This window comes from Stylophora pistillata, chromosome 10 (assembly GCF_964205215.1).
Source record: "Stylophora pistillata chromosome 10, jaStyPist1.2, whole genome shotgun sequence".
NCBI lineage: Eukaryota > Metazoa > Cnidaria > Anthozoa > Scleractinia > Pocilloporidae > Stylophora > Stylophora pistillata.
Genome location: NC_142528.1, coordinates 22,496,925 through 22,514,000, shown reverse-complemented (window position 1 = coordinate 22,514,000; position 17,076 = coordinate 22,496,925). Strand labels below are relative to the sequence as shown.

Here is a 17,076-nt window from a genome sequence, read left to right as displayed (position 1 = left end):
TTTCATTTTCTTCAGATCAAAACCAAATGACGACCATGTTTTTCAAATTCGTTGTGGTTATCTTTATAGCCACCCTGTTCATCGACGAAGCCTCAGCGAATGCCTGTCCTCGTTGGGTGAAGCTTAACAAGAGTCCGGTCTGTTTCGGGGCTCGAAGTAACCAGTACGGTCGTTTTACCTACCCTCAGAACATCTTCGTGAGCTCATTCATGCTCGTCCACCGATCTGGAACAGTGACGTGTAATAAAAATAATTACAGCTACTGGGGATGTAATCCTAATAGCAGAAGTCTTGTTGTTGTCTTAACGGATCATCAAAACAAGGTACTGGCCCCAGCTGCATCAAAAGTAAGCAAGTATGGATGGTACACTCTGGCAGGTTACACCTCCTCGTCCTCTGCTCTTGTGTTCTGTGCTCCCAAGAAGCCCCACTGTATCTTCGCCAACACCGAGCTGCGCCTGTGGTACGGAGAAGATTTACGTGGCAGCACAGAAGGTGATAACGGCGGCCGAACATGCGCAGATGTGTATGGTCTTTTGGCCTAAACTTTTCCTAATAACTGAAACCTCGAACATTAGACTGAATAGATCAGTTGTTCTTAAAAATTTTGTTTTTTCTTTGTACTAAGCTATCGGAAAAAAGAAAATAAAATCATTCGAGGTGAGGTGACTGTTATTTTTTTAATGACCAAACCCTATAATTAAAAAAAAAGACTTAGGGGCTGAATGCTTCTTGTTCAGCAGTTTCATTTAAAACCTACAGAGAAAGTCCAACACAATGAAGCTCTTCTATCATATGGCCATTCATCAGTGTGATCGAAAAAAGTATTTAGAAGCATAAATTTAGTCTGCAAAACTGACGAGATCTTGCCACATCCGCTTAACAAGGCCAGAATATTTACGAAACAAAGGCGATCCCAAATATCGGTGACAATCTGCCAAAAATACGTATCCTCATTCAAGTCGGATTTTCGAGCGGTGAAGTGGTAAAAGTAAATAATGGAAAGGAAAGATTTGACAAAATTCAATCTAACTACAAATTTACAAAGGGGAGAAAAAACATGAAAGGACAGAGAATCTCTCAGGACTACACACGTGCTAGGGAAACTAAACTTTTAAAGAACTGGAGCCGTGGGGCTTAATTAAATAAACAGGTATTTTTCATTCGGTTCGATTTTCGAGAAGGATTACTACAGAAAAAAAAAAAGATGAAAGTTTTTATAAGTATGGAATCGTAACGAAGAGCAGAAGGCTTATAAGTGGGATTATTAAACACTAGACTTACTAGAGTCATTACACAATAACGTGTTATGTTGAAATTATAATCCAATATCTGCAGCAGATATTGGGTTATCATATCGAGTTCAAAGTCTGTCTCGTTTCCAAGCCCCTCGTCCGTGTAGTATCTTTGTTTGCAGACCGTTTAAAAATGTATAATAAGACAATTGGTGAATTCGATTTTCGCATGATATCATGGATTATCAAACCTCGTGTCTGTGTTATCTGCCAGAGCTATCTGCCTCAACCTTCAGCTCCGGCAGATAACTCAGACCACAGCATTGATAATATTCATGATATTATGCTCAACCTCATCCAATAATTACTTAATGATACACGTAAACTTCACTTTTCTCTGTTTTTAGGAAACAAGAATGCATTTTCTTTGTCAGATTAAGGTTAATATACTTAGGTATTCAACCTTTCAAAACTTCACAGAGGCAGATAGCTTGAATATTGATGAATTACGAATCCCTCAACATAAAAGCAGAGAGAAGTAACGAACCCTACTTAGGGTTGGAACGAGAGCTCTTTGTGACCTCGCTTGGCCGATGCCTTAAGTCCTCTCCAGACATCATATGACAGAGAGAAATGATCAATGATTTGTAGAAATTTTACGTTGAGATAGAGTAGAACTACAAATGTTTCTCAATTTTCTCTTCTAAACAAATGTGGCCAGATTTGGTCGGATTTTGCTTTAATTTCGCCAACAGGTGTAGGACATTTGACTTGTTCAAAGTCGCTATGTTGCGGAAGTGATACGTGGAAGATCTTAGTCGACTAAATAAGAATCATCAATAGCGAGAGATCTTGCGTAAAATAGAGGACATGATCATCGATTTAGTAAGCTCCTGATTTACGATTAGGAGGAAAATAAAACAGGAAAATAAAACAAATAAATAATTTGAGAATTTGAGACTTGTGTCGGCAACAGAATACTTTGTTAGAGGCTTAACTGAGTCCGCGAAAACATGTAACTATATATCAGAAATGTACAAAGTCGATCTTATTAAGTTTTTTTCGTCTTATAACTCAACTCGTTAATTCAGTAAGTTACTGCAAGAGAGTTTAATAAACTGTTATTATTATTATCAAGTTTCTAGCAACAGAGAAAAGATGTATCACATTCAATTATCACTTGTTAGGCTTCTGCTCTGTTTTTATAAATTTCTTTTCTCCTTTTTTCGTGGTAAGCCCCTCGAAACCGAACACTGACGAATGAAAAATAATGTGGTTTTATTAAATAAGTTGATTATGTGAATTGGCCACTGTAAAGAGTTTGTACCTACGAGTTTGTACCTACGAGGTACCTTCGCTCATCTTCAGACAAGTGGCGTTTTATTATCAAACCCTATAACTTAAAGACATATGGTTTAAGGGCTTTCTCAGTTATTGCCCCTATACTTTGGAACGATTTACCTATTGACATTAGATCAATCGACGGTGTAAACAAGTTCAAATCTAGATTGAAGACCTTTCTTTTTAAGCAAGTTTATGAACTATCCTAGGTTCTCCATTTTGTAATTTTGTTTTTATGTATACATATATAGGTATACGATTTTAGTCCTTTTTGAAGCATTGTAAAGCTCTTAGCACTGAAAAGGATAGGCGCTATATAAATATTTTATTATTATTATTATTATTATTATTGTTATTATTATTTGTACTGAGTTGACGTTCATAGCGTTAGCCTTTCGTCAGAGCGACTCACGAAGGGCTAACGCCATAAACTTCAGCTTACAAACTCTTTACGGTGGCTAATTTACATTATTTACATTATTACATCATTAAGTAGGTAAAATCAAATTATCTTGTTATACCTCCCTACCGACGTATCAGTACAGTTTCTTTAGAAACTTACCTCCATTATCCATGAATCAGAAATACCTTTCTATTCTATTTGCCTCCACGACATCAGTTCTTTGAACGAATTCGTTCAGTTTCTTTAGCATGTGTGTTGTCCTAAGACTTAGAGATTCTCAGACTTTTTTTAACGTTTTTTCTCCTCCTGAAAAGTTTTAAATAGAATTGGAAAAACATCGGAAAAATATCGAGGAGATACAATTACGAGTACGCTGTCTTGGCACTCCCACATATACACACCATCACCGCCAAAGCCAACACGCTCCTGGGGATTATAAAGCAGACATGTCCCTTATCAACTGACGTGTCTACCCGGCACACGCTATACAGTATCGCTAGTCAAGTCACAACTCTGCTACGCTACTTAAGTCTAGTCGCCTGTTCAGATTTTCCTGAAGGCACGAGTCGAGCGAGTGCAGCGGCGTGCTACCAGATGGATCTCACAAACCTGGATTGGCGAGATGTCCTACAGAGATAGACTTATTACCCTGGACTTACTCCCTCTTGCCTATGACAGAGAACTGAAATGTGCCTATATAACCATACCGACCTTGATGTACATAGTTTCACAGACTGCATTTCCCACGGCTGTACCAGACTAAGCAACTCCTTTAATTTGAAAACACCAATCTGTAAAACGAGCACTTTTCAGGCCTACTTTAATTGTATTGTGAAACTTTAGAATTACACCTGTTCTACTGCTCCTTTTTCTAGTTTTTCGAGTCCGCTCTCCTTCTAGCTTTTCGTTAAACAAACACTTTTTTTGATTGCCTGACAACGTCCTGTGACACCGACTGGCCCTACCTGGCTTGTGGTCACTAGTTAGAACTTGCTCGTGTCACAAGCTATAGGTGCAGCTGACGCCATACAAACTTATTGTAATTTAGATTTCTTGTGCTTTACTCTATCTGAGCTACAGGGCGGTGCCTCGCATGGGACGCCAGTCCCGTTTGCAGCTGTCCTTTTCGATTCGAATTACTTTTGTTCCTTTTTTTTCATTTCTTTGTGTCTCTACGCAATGCTTTTTTTGTAGTTAGTACTATGTTAGAAACCCAATACAGTGTAAAAAAGAGAGATTTTCGTCAAAATGCCCGTTTTTATCTTTGATTAATTTCAACGCTCGAAATTCTGACTCGAATGAGGATGCGTATTGTTTTGCAGATTGTCACCAATAATTGGGGCCAACTATGTGAGGTAGACATTCGACTCTTATAAAACAAAAGAAACGTGGCTAGATTTGTCAGTTTAGCAAACTAAATCCACGCTTCAAGAGATTTCGTTTTCGATCACAAGAATAATGATTCAATCTTTCAGCTTTGAAATTTTAAATAAACTGTGTTGAGAGCATTGAGGTCATACAACAGTTACCAGACTCCTCACCTCGAATGACTTTATTTTCTTCATTCCGATAACATAGTACAAAATAAAAAATTTTTTTTAAACAATTGATTTATACAATCTAATGTTCGAGGTTTGTAGATTGCTGATTAGGCCAGTAGACCATACACATCTACGCAGGCTTTGCCGCCATTGTCACTATCTCCAGTGTCTCGTAAATCTTCTCCGTACCAAAGGCGGAGCTCGGTATTGGCGAAGATACAGTGGGGATTCTTGGAAGCACAGAACACAAGAACAGAGGACGAGGAGGTGTAACCTGCCAGAGTGTACCATCCATACTTATACACTTTTGATCCAGCTGGGGCCAGTATCCTATTTTGATGATCCGTTAAGACGACAGAAAGATCTGAGGTATTAGGAGTACATCCCCAGTAGCTGTAATTTTTTTTTTATTACATGAAACCGATCCTGTACGGTGCACGAACATGAACGAGCTGACAAAAATGTTCTGAGGGTAGGTAAAACGACCGTACTGGTTACTTACAGCCCTGAAAAAGATCGGACTCTTGTTAAGCTTCACCCAACGAGGACAGATATTCGCTGAAGCTTCGTCGATGAACGCGGTGGCCATCAAGACAACCACAACGAACTTGAAAAGATGGTCATGTTTGATATAAAGAAAATAAAATAAAAAACAGTCAGATATGAAGAGACGATGCATTCAGATGAAGGCGAAATCAATCCCAATCAATCGCAGCGAACACAATTAAGGGCATGTTATAGGAAAAATGAGAGACCATAGGAAGGAGGTTGCAATTACCTTTACTTAATCCTACATGATGATAATTTTCATGCGGATAACTATTCCGATGTTTGGAACCTTACTGCTTTTTTTCTATGGATCTAGGCGCACTTGGTCTTGGGGCAATGTTTGTTGATTTTAATGATTGTTGAAATTAGAACGATCTCTTTCAGTTTGTAAGATTGTGATGTTTATCATTTCTGTTGCGTATGTGGCCGAGAAACGAAAAAGCATTTTTGGCAGTTTTTTCGTATGAAAATAATCTTTTTCATGTGATTTCGGTTCGTCCTGTCTTCGCAGCCACAACATCAGACGCACATTTCGATGTACGTTATTAACCGCCTCCTAGTTAGCTTAATGGATAGAGCGCTGGACTGTCGAGGTCAAGGGTTCGAGCCCCGGCCGGACCAACACTCAGGGTCTTAAAATAATTGAGAAGAATATGCTACCTTTCTATAACATCAAGAAATGGATAGATATTCTAGTCTTCTCGGATATTTCCGAATAAATGGAGGTCCCGTCTCCTGCAGGGTTAGGGGCAGGAGACGTTAATTTCCCACGCACGAGATTACTGTGTGGTGGATGTCCTCCCCCAGGGTGGGATGGGTGGTTAACAGGACCCCCGTTGATACCAGTGTTTACTACACTGAAGGGGCTATCCTGTATAAATATAGATGTCTGTCTGTCTGTCTGTCTACGTGTAGTAATACCAAAGCTTAGACCACGGTTAGTATAACCGCCAATCAAAACACAGGAAAATTACCACAAGTGGCAAAAAAAAACTCCAAGAAAAAGCTGCTAAGCTGCGTAAAGCGCGGGAAAACGCGAGAGGTTAAAGCCGCAATTGCTCCAGGTCTTGCCTTGTTAGAAGTGGCGCTATGCCATCCTGGATTGCGCTGGTTGCTCAGGTGAATATTGATGCCGTATCATTTTATTTACCCAACGTAATTTGTTATAACTAATGACTGTAAAATAAGTTTAGAAATTTGTAGAATGTCTAGTTATGCTGACATGCATACCATCGAACTTTCTAGAACTTTTTATTTAGTGACGTAGTTATGATGCAATACTACCGAAAGGTTCTGGAATACTTTGTAAGTGTATATAAAGACTCGGTCGTGTAGAAGTAGTTGTTGCCGATGTCGGGAGTGACTACCTGTTAATTTAGAGAGCTTTACCGAGAGAGATTTACTGTTTGTTTATTTCGAGGAGATTTGGAGATAGCTGTAAGATTGTGTCAGCGGTGAGCCACAGTACAAATTGTAGTGGGCTTAAGTGAGTTGGGAATTTTAACATAAATGAACATAATTCGCATCATCTGATTGATCAATTCAGTTTCCAAGCGATGCTTTATTAGGGTCATGATGGAGCCTGCATTTGATCGGTGACAACTAGTTGTGTCATAAAAGCAACAGAACACCTTTTTCCAAGCTCGGTGAAGTGATAAAGCCAATTGGGATGTTGGTAGAATATTCGGAAAGCTTACAAATCATTCGCCTTAGGCTCGAGATTTCTAACCCTTCCTCGTGGTTACCCAACGTCTCATTTGGCTTTATCGCGTTCTAGAGCTAGGAAAAATGTGTTTTATTGCTTAATAATTACTGTATAACCTTAGGAGTCACTCCTTAGCAAGAATGATATTCGTGAGACAGTAAGACAATGAGTTGTTTGGAGGTGATTAGCAAAGAATATTTGGGGTTTGAGTAGCCAATCAGAGCACGCCTTCAACAAGATGTACTGTTTCAGTAGATACCAAGATAAGTTATTAAGGAGCGGTTCTAGGAGGTGGTGTTCCCCCCCTCCCTCGAGAGATGGCTATACAGAAAGTTTTGTATCGTTTGCTATGTGCCTAGTCATCAACTTTCGTCGTCGTTCATTTTTGAAATTTGTTTACGGCACCTGTCAACTACGTCACTCCTTAGTGGCGCACCCCCTCCTAAGAAAAATCCTGGATCCACTCCTGTTAGCTTTTTTCAGCGTTTTGGACTGAAGGCTATGAGGGTGTTTTTGTTTCTGTGTTTTTTAGCACATTTACGCACTTACAGTTCAACATCTTGCGCTAAAATTTGTCACTTCTGAATTGATTTATTTGACATTTACCTTAAACAACATTTGATATTATACGCAATAAGGATCTCGGAAAGAACTCGACTGTACAACTGTTATATGGATAATAAATAGTGTAAGTGAGAAATTGAGAAATGGGTATCGTAAAAACTTAGCTTTTTTCAGGTTTACTTCTGGTTAGGTTTTCAAAGTGTCTAGACACCCAGTTTACTCTCTGTTCTCCCTTAAGTTTCATGTTACAATTTAACATATAAAAGGTTAATTGACCGGTAGAAAATTTTCATCTTAGTTTACCGTTTATCCAAAATTTTAGGGGAAATCTTGTCAGTGATTGTGTTTTGTTTTCGAGGTTTTTCCAGACTTAATTTATTCTTGTAATGTTCGCCTCAATTGAACATGCACTAGTTTTTTTTTTTTGTTTTTTTTTTTCGTGTAGAATTATCGTTATTTAGTTGTGAGTAATAGTTACAAACTGATATCTGATTTTAATTATCCTTTTCGATTTCACACTATAGCCAGAATAGGTTAAACCGGCGTTTTAACTAAAGCTGTACCCGTTTCTGTTCAGAAAAAAAGTGCTTTTTTTTTTAAACCACAAATAAAAGAAAATCCTTCGATAATCATTAATTATTATGTATGAACTATCACTCCTCCCACTTGGGTGAAAAACCTTTTGAAATTCAATGGGTTTTTTTTTGTGCGACCATCTTAAGCATTTCGTACTACTTAAACCTCGAAATCCTTTTGAAGTCCAAGGTACAATTTATCGTCTTTGTTATGCACAGCCTACGTGAGTAGGTCCTTTTGAAAATATGAAACTCACTTGACTAGCTTTTGTGAAAAACCGACAGTCTTTTTATTTTAAGTAAATCCTTTTTGAAGAGTGATCACAGCTGATTAGTTAATGCCGTAGAAAAATAAAGAAATATTGGCGTGTCTAGAAGACGTCGAGAGTGTACTTGGATATCAAACCCATGAAAATTGTACCTGTCTGTCATTTTTTAGTACACTTAACTCGGAACCTCCCGGAAGTCGATATGCCGAATAAGAAAAAAGTGCGCATTTGATGAAACATGTTCTTTCAATACTTTCAGCTCATATCTTGTTAAATCGATGACTATGATAATGATGATAATAACATTGATAATGGTGATAACGATGATGATGAAAAATCTCGCTAAACTAATTCTGAGAGCTGTTAAAAACTAAAGAAAAATATAACTATTGGCGCGAAATTAGCTCGTACATTAACATATTTATATCATGAAAAAACACTGATAGATTTAAAAATTAGTAAAGAACATTAATTCCAGGTTCAGCCCACGTCATTTGAATCCTTTTGAAAAAGTCGGTCACAAATAACTTCCTACGGTCGACATCCTACGGACTGAAAAGCACATTCAAGTACGATTGATCTTTCTGTTTGTACCAATATGCTTTTTTATAATCTTTGTTTAAGTCAATTTTCTTTTTTTTTTTCTGCACAGAAAAAAATGAGCATGTGCTCCTGTTAAGCTTCGCTCCATTATGCATCAGAGAAGTCACAAGGAAGTTAAAAAACGTTTGTTGTTCACGAGGCTTGCCGTATTACGAGCGGGTGTTCAACAAAAAGAGCCTCTTAACTTGATGAAGTAGCATCTGACAACATGTATAATTTCAGCCATTAAAACGCATTTATTGTGCACTTTGGCTAGATATTTCATTGCTTTGTAACTTTATATTTCACAAAGCTGTCGCTATTACCATCTGTATAGAGCGAGTATAAAAGAAACCATGCCACCCTCGAGCGATAAAACTTCCTTCGTCATCCTACAGAAAACCGAGACAAAATGAGGACAGGGACGCTGTCGTTGTCTTTTGCAATTCTGGTAAGTAGCCTGCATACATACGCTAAGGTCTTTATACTGGAATCCCCTTATCAAAGCTTTCGCTCTGACGAAAGGCTAACGCTCGAAACATCTACTTTAGGAACTCTTAATGGTAGCCAATTTATATTATCAAATCGGTTGCTAAAACCAAATTATATTTTCATACACCCCACCGACATAGTACCACAGTTTCTTTAGAAACGTACTTCCTTTATTCAACTATTAAATACACCAGCAGCTTGACTTTATCAAAGAACAGAAACCTAGAAGGTGAGCTAGACCAGGCGACTGAATCTAAAGCTGGAGGAGATAAGTTTGCTCGTACAGCATAAGAAACCATTTCGCAACTATTTAGTTCTGCGCAATAGCTATTCTGTACGAACAGTCATCCGAAACGCACACTTCTAGACGTCCAAAAAACTTACGCTTACTATTTCATAGCCACCTTGGTTTCGGTAAAAGGAGATCAATTATTGTGCTATGATTTAAACCTGAGATCATGGGACCGAAATCAGAGAAAAATGCTTACGTTTAAAACAGACCACACGCCGATTTCCCGTGGAACCATTCTCTTTTGGAAGTGCTTGTCCCTACGCCAGGGTGGGGAAATTTTTGGATAAGTACCGCTAGGGGTGCGTGGCTGGGGTTGTCGCGCGTGGTATCTTGCTTTTGAAGTTATCGATCTAAATTACGAATATTTTCAGTCGGAGTTAAATCGTTTTTTTGTTTGTTTGTTTCTTTTAGGATTCGATAAATTTGTCTTGAAAGTGAGGATTAGCTCGGGGTCCCCAATAAAAATAAATGGTGCATATCTTCTATTTGTTTTTGCAGAATTCTGCGACTAGTATCCTACGAGAGTATTTCATCTCAACCCGGCTCAATTTGCCTCCCATATATACGACTGTTTCTTTTTCATTTCGTTATTTTGGTTTGTACTTTTCATCACTTGAGCATGTCCTCAATACAAGATTAGTTGTACAACTGATTCACCCGAAAAGATCACGTGACTCCTATATCTCATCACGGAAACCAAACTGAAGACACCTTTCATTAGACGCATGCATTGAGTTCAACTTCCGCTTGCATTGAGTTCAACTTCCGCTTATGCTGATTGATGTGACGTGTCGAATGTTTTGTCCATGAAATCACCCTGGTATAACCAGAAAAAAAAGTAAGTTTTTCTTTCGACTTCCGTCGGTTATTACCGATTTTTCATTCATATATTTTGATTTCCATGTATTTTGGAAAAACCTACCAGTCATCTGGTGCCAAATACTCGCCACACTTCGTCATCTTGTAGCTCTCGATACACGTCACTCTACAAAATAGGTAAAAATATAAGCTGTTTTTTTTTTAAACAAAATAATCCCGAAGTGTCTCAATTGCAAGCATTCAGTTTCTCTGTTTCCTCTTCTTGATTTATACTTATGGTTTATGTTTACCTTTTATAAGATGAAAAGCAATTTAAAATTGAGTTTCGAAAGTATACTAATGCAAAACGGGATGCCTTAGTTCGCCCTGGGACTGATCTAGAAAATTTCTCAATCAATCGAATTCAAAGTACTGCAATGACTTCTGCGTCGTTCGCCTTTTCCCGCGCTTAAAACTCATTACGTGTTTAACCTTTGAGTTCTCATTAGACCACGAGTAGTTCCTCCTTTCGGTAAAGTCCATCGCGCGGGTTGAAAAAAAGCGCGCGCCACGTGGAACACTGGGAGTGAGGCGTAGAGTTTCGCTTGGCCCATTATTGACCATCAATTTTTTTTTTGCCATTACACCATTTTGAAATCAGTTGTGATCCTTGCAATCTTATTGGCTCTCACGACGGTATGCTCTCCACATGATTTCAGACCAAATTTCACTCCATTGAATCACCATTACTAATCGTCTTTGGCTCTCGCGACAGACTCTCCGCGCGAAGGACTGCTTATAGTTTACAAAATTCGAAATTTTCTAATCAGAATGGTTATTTATCAGCGACGAACATATTGTTTGATACGCTTACCTCGTATCCAAACCTTATTAAAAGATTTTCACTGCTAAGTAATGGGAGGTCTGGGTACCAGATTAATAATGTTTTTCAGAATGAGCGACAGACGGTAACCGTAAAGTGTAACTGTACAAAAAATGCATGGCTCATCTTGAGCTTTACCGCAGATGCCTTGAAGGCTCGACGTAACAGGGCCCTACTTTTCAGATTGCTCTCTTAGAGAACACGAATTGTGCAGAGTGGATGAAACCCAAACAGTATTCAGGCAGTGAACCAGGTGGAGATATCCAAAGTAGTCGGTTGGATTCCCCGCATAAACGCTGGCAGGTTATTGCAGACAAAGTCCTGGCAAAGAGAAAATCTTTGGGAAGACAAAGGAACGATTTAGTGTCCCGGGATTTGCATCCCTGCGTGAAGAATTCTTCACCAATCGTTATTGGAGCCAAATTGATCACGGTGGCACAATGTTACGATCACTCCATGCTTGGATGCAGTGGCAAAGCACCCGTGTACCATAAGTGTGTGCCTACTTATAAGTATGACATCGATCTGGACAGGATATTTACTACTGGCTGTAATTGCGCGTCATAACAGAAAAAAACAGACAAAAGTAGGTTTCTTTTAAAAGAGTAAGTACTTCTCAAGAATAAGGAATAGGTGACCTTGATGTAAGGCATAAAAATAAAGTGTAATAGCATTTTGCCTTGCGTATGAACTAAGTGAATCCCTAGCTCGTGTTCCTAGTCTAATTCTTCCCCTTTCCCGCGCTAGCTCTGTAAAAATGCCACATGGGTTGCGGCAGAAAGAACTCGTTTTCATAGCCACAAAATCATGCACTCAGTCGAAGATCACGCTCCCGAGTCCTTGTTCCGCTGACCCTCCGTTCTATCTGATCCACCGAAAAAAATTTAAAAAGAGGAATTTAGATTGCTGTCCTGCTCCACATTGTTTATCTGAGTGTCGCAGCAGAAAGCTCATTTAATTGCCATTCCTTTTTCCCTTTGTTTTCTGGTTTTGTAAACCAATCATGATCAAGCTTTTAGAACTGTTAATCCTTAGCGCTAGCTACGGGCCGTAGCTTATGATGAAGTGAAAAAACAAAAAAAACTTGCTCCATATTTTGAATGGATTGACTTAGCTGTTGGGTGACCACTACTTGTGACCACTACAGTAATGTAGTGGTCACAAGACAACAAATTTATTCTTGTTTTTCTCGCCACCATATTCTCACCAATAGCGACGCTCCATTTCCTGCATCTAAACACACACACACATCTGACCCACAATACCTCCATTCGCCTGGACGAAGGGCTAACGCTCGAATGTCAGCTTAGAAACTCTTTACAGAGGTCAGTTTACATTTTTAGTTTACATTATTAATTTACAATATCAACTTAGTTGATAACATCAATCATGAAAATTACAATTAACTTAATTGTGATTGGTTCATAAAACTCGTATTTTCCACTACATCACTTGTCAAGTTGTTATCAGACAGTTTAATTTCGGGCACTTTTTCGTCAGAGAGTTCGTTATCGGACAGTTCAACTAGCCAATCACATTCAAGTTGTAATTTAAATCAACCAATCACATTCATAGGTGTAGTTTAAATCAACTAATCACAACCTTGGTTTCTTTTAATGCAAATTGTCTCTATTTTTATAACTTGGGTATTCTCCTTTTCTCGGAGATTGTGATTTTTACAGTCAACTGGTAATAAGAATTCATCTGATAAGACTCGTAATAAACGAATCTGACTCCCGTTGGGCAGTCGTCCGATTTTATCATTACTCATAAGATTACAGACCGAACTGAGCTTTCTGTGGACTTCCGTCCCTAGTATGAAATATTGATCAACGATAATCAAACCAATCCGTTTTATAATTTGGATATATCAACAAAGTTGAAATGGCAAATTGGCCTCCGTAACGATTACAAAAGCTGACGTTTCGAGCGTTAGCGCTTCGTCGGAGTGAATAGAGGAATTGTGGGTTTTGTGTGCTTTTAAAGGCAGAAAATGGAGCTACGTTATTAATCCGTTTTATGTATGGATTTGAGAACGAACTTTGATAAAAGAGGAACCGATCTGGGATATTACTTGCTCTCAGGTTTGTTTAGCAATTTAATATTGGTCATATTCCCTAAGGAAAATATGCAAAAGCTGTGGAAGAATCTAGCACGATAATTTGAATGTGTTCAGCAGGTGTATGATAATCTATTTTTGTTTTGTTTGGGAAATTGTTTTTTTAGAAGGCTGAAATAGAGTAGAAAATGGGGATTTGAAAATGGTATTGTTTCACAACTTAAGGTGCTTGCAGATCTTAGAACGACACACTAACAGATTCACAGCTTATTTTCTCTCCGACTGTTGAGAATTAAATCTGACAAAGAAAATTTCACAGTCTTGGGAACATGGACTAAACATAAATAGTTCCATTAGGCCTTGTGGTGCGTGGAAATTTCGGGAAATGGTGTCTTACACATCCATGGCTTAAATCGAATCCATTTTGAAATCGGAAAATTCAGTCGTTCAAATACAGATTTTTTTAATCTGTTCGAATATCTTATAAATCCTGTAATAAGCTGGTTTTTAAAAAGTTGCAAAACTTCTCTTACATTTTCCTGTAATTTGATTAGTTTTTTAAAACGAGCCTTGAAAATAGGTTGGGAAAAAGAGAAAATTTATAGCATAATAAGATGCAAATCGTGAATAATGACTATTTACATCGTCGGTGCAATAATTTTATTCCACCACGTGGCCAAGTGGGTTTTCGTGAGGCAAGGAAGAAACTGAATTCGAACGAAGTTATGGAGATTTTTCAACTCCAGTAAATTTTTTGTGTGTGTTTTCCGCTGTCAGCTGCGGACTGATCTCATTTCTATTTTCGAGGTTTTTTAAACTGCCTCATATAATCACTTATTTTCGCCCGACTTTAATTTCGCATATTTGGAATAAAAATATTTTGCGGGACTTAAAATTCGCGATCTTGACGAATCACTGTTTATCAAGGTAATTAAATTTCGTGAATCAAGTGACTGGTGCTCGTTTCTTAAACTTCCATTTCTGTATTTTATCTAACCTTAACGGAATAGAAACCTCAAACGCAAAAACAACTGGATGAGATGTTCAGCAGTGTCAACAACTTAGTAATATCTTTTAAAAGGGCTGATACGAGCAAGGTGTATTTATGTATGTATGTATGTATGTATGTATGTATGTATGTATGTGTGTATGTATGTAAATCTTTATTTAAACGCGGAAAATCATCAGTTAAACTTAGGTTAAAAACTAAGATTAATTACAACTACTTTACATGATAGCCGTGTGGGAATCCGATATATCAGCTAACTTGCTGATATTTCTCCTAAAATGCTCAACGAATGAAGCATTTTTTAAGTTTTTGGGCAATTTATTCCCACATAATATGGCCCCTCTGTAAGAGAAACTACGTTTTAAATAACTGGTTTTTGGTTTGGACAGGGTCAGCCTTCCCTCAGAGTTTCTTACGTTGTAAGAAGAGTGACGCTGAGTAAAAAGAGTAAGATCGCGAGGAATAAGGGCATGCGTTGAACTGAAGTTTGAGCCGTCCTACTCGTATGTAAACTCCTAGCAGACGGAAAGCTTAAATAAAGGATTTTATAAAGGTCTCTAAATTTCGTGTCTTTAATTTTTGCGGCACCTTTTTTTCGCGGGACTTTAATTTCGCGTAATTTTTTAAATCGCGAAAATGGCGAGAATTAAGTCTCGCGAAAATAAATGATAGTAAGGTACGTGGGAACAAAGAAATATGGAGGAAAAAGATGCCACATGAGCACGACGAAAGGTTTTGCCAATTAGCATTGACAAGAGCCATGACAAAGTTAGGTGAGTGAATGCGCTTCTACATCGAAACAGGCAAACAAGAAATATTGGAACTGAGCAAGTTTATGCGTTTCTCAGCTGCAACCATCGCTCTGAATCTCCTCGTTTGAAAGTGAAGTTTTGTTGTTGAGTCAAATTTTCGTTGAAGTGCTTTAGCCGGGCTATTTCGCGCGGAATATTGCATTGGAAGTTGTCATCCATCCTACCGATTGAGACAAAGCCTTTTTTAAAAGCTTGGTGGCAAGATCTTGAATAGAAATAGAATAGAAATTACATCTTCGTAGATGGCCTTACACATTCTTGTTATTTTGTAATTTTTTCGTTTACTCAGACAGAAGGACAAAAAGATGTCTTTTTATTTTGTAACGCCTGTTTGTGAAACAAGACTCGTTATCAGTCCTGTGATTATGGCCTCATTTCGGCCAACAGTTTCATGGACTCCATTTCAACTCAGGAAGGAACTCTTTTATCTACTTTTCTACTCGTGATTTTATTTACAGTTTCATAATAGAGCTACGAGAGGAGAACAGAATCTTTGATGGCTGAATTAAATTATCTTGTGTTTTGGATTATAACCGTGACGTTAATTGGCTGATTTGTATTATTTTGTGTTTTGGACTCTGTTGACAGGGCAGTCTATACAACGATTATTTAACCAGATGTAGCTAAACTCGAAAACATATATGAGTTTTACAAGAAAAAAGCTAAAAAACATTGTTGGTACACCATCAATCGGCTATTCCCAAGAAAGCCAAGACCAACTTCATTCGCAACGAGCGGAAACGTATTCATAACCGATGCTCCACACAAACTACAAACGGAAAACTGATCAAGGTGCGTTTGACGAAGTCCTGCGCCTAAACGGATACTCAGAGAACGACAAACACCACACATGTATTTTTATGGGCTGATGAATTGATCGTGTTTAAATAAAGATTACATTGCATTACATCACGAAACAACCCCAGAACCGTCGCGAAGACTCTCTCCCTTCCAACACAGAAAAGAAAAAATGGTCATACCTGAAGATCCCCTACGTCTCTGAACAGCTAGACCACAAGATCACTAACATCTTCCGTAAAGAGGGAAATTTCAGCTACACTACTCAACAGACACTAATATAGTGAACCATTAGGTTTATTTTGCATGTTTCGGCCGAGCACTAGCGTACAATAATGAAGAAACACATATAGAAAACCGTTGCATTCTCGGTAATCGTTACCAAAGCACGCGACAAAAAGACATTTCGAGAGCTTAGCAACCACTAGCAAACATCGAGGTTAGAACGGCGGCCAGAAAAAAACCTGCCATAAAAACCCCGTAGGGAAAAAGAGACAAGAAATCTGGGTAGGAACCAGGCCCAAGCACACGTAACCTTCCTACTAGGCTATATGTATACTTACAAAAAAATAAATAAATAAATAAACTTAGCAATAGCTGAGAAGGTGTCGGCCAAGAATGATTGCCCACGTGCAATCACAAGCTTTAATACTCGTATCACCATACCTATAATGCATCTATACTCAAGGGCCCAGGCCCTTGTCCTGCTGCTCTCGTGCCGCAGAAATATTTAATTTCCGGCTTATTCGTTGGCACTCAAACGCCAGAAATTCCATTACCTGTGAGCATCGCACACAAGTCATACACCCTCAGAAAAGCCCTCTCTCACAAAATCACGGAGCGTACATGCACAAGAGACAATTGCCCCATCGCACATACCAACCTTTGTTTATTGAGAAAGGCTGTTTACCAAATTACATGCAAAAACTGTAACCAAGACTACATCGGGAGCACCACTCACTTCATCCACGACCGTGTGAAAGAACATCTCAGAAGCGTAAATTCATCCGCCGTAAACAAACATATCGCTATATGCCAAAACAAGGATTACCAAGGCATTGAAGTCAAAATCATTACATTGGAAAACGACCCGGTTTTACATAAGGAAAAACAAACCTACACTCAACTCCCGAGAAAAATGCATTGAATTCGCAGACCTATTGTTCTAA

The 17,076-nt window shown here is 38.4% G+C and overlaps 2 protein-coding genes and 1 pseudogene across 2 annotated transcripts in view; 2 read left to right on the top strand and 1 right to left on the bottom strand.

The window, feature by feature from the left end:
* The window catches only part of LOC148722268 (uncharacterized), a 671-nt gene extending 7 nt beyond the window's left edge, over positions 1–664 (top strand). Inside the window, exon 1 of the mRNA XM_088736884.1 lies at positions 1–664. This exon is cut by the window's left edge and continues 7 nt beyond it. Within this exon, the coding sequence (XP_088593010.1) occupies positions 27–545 (519 nt within the window). The 5' untranslated portion in view covers positions 1–26 and the 3' untranslated portion in view covers positions 546–664.
* Positions 665–4,627: 3,963 nt separating this feature from the next.
* On the bottom strand, positions 4,628–5,199 carry LOC148722267 (uncharacterized; annotated as a pseudogene).
* Positions 5,200–9,064: 3,865 nt separating this feature from the next.
* Positions 9,065–15,642, top strand: LOC111344691 (uncharacterized). Its single transcript, XM_022951934.2, has 2 exons — positions 9,065–9,215; positions 11,413–15,642. Exons 1-2 carry the CDS (start codon positions 9,177–9,179, stop codon positions 11,794–11,796), a joined length of 423 nt encoding a protein of 140 aa, XP_022807669.2. The 5' UTR covers positions 9,065–9,176; the 3' UTR covers positions 11,797–15,642.
* Positions 15,643–17,076: the final 1,434 nt, after the last annotated feature.

Excerpts from the sequence above, each read along its gene's own strand:
- LOC111344691 (XM_022951934.2), top strand. The coding sequence starts at position 9,177 with ATGAGGACAGGGACGCTGTCGTTGTCTTTTGCAATTCTG. Across the intron at positions 9,216-11,412 it reads CGTTGTCTTTTGCAATTCTG|ATTGCTCTCTTAGAGAACAC; the intron begins GTAAGTAGCCTG and ends CCTACTTTTCAG.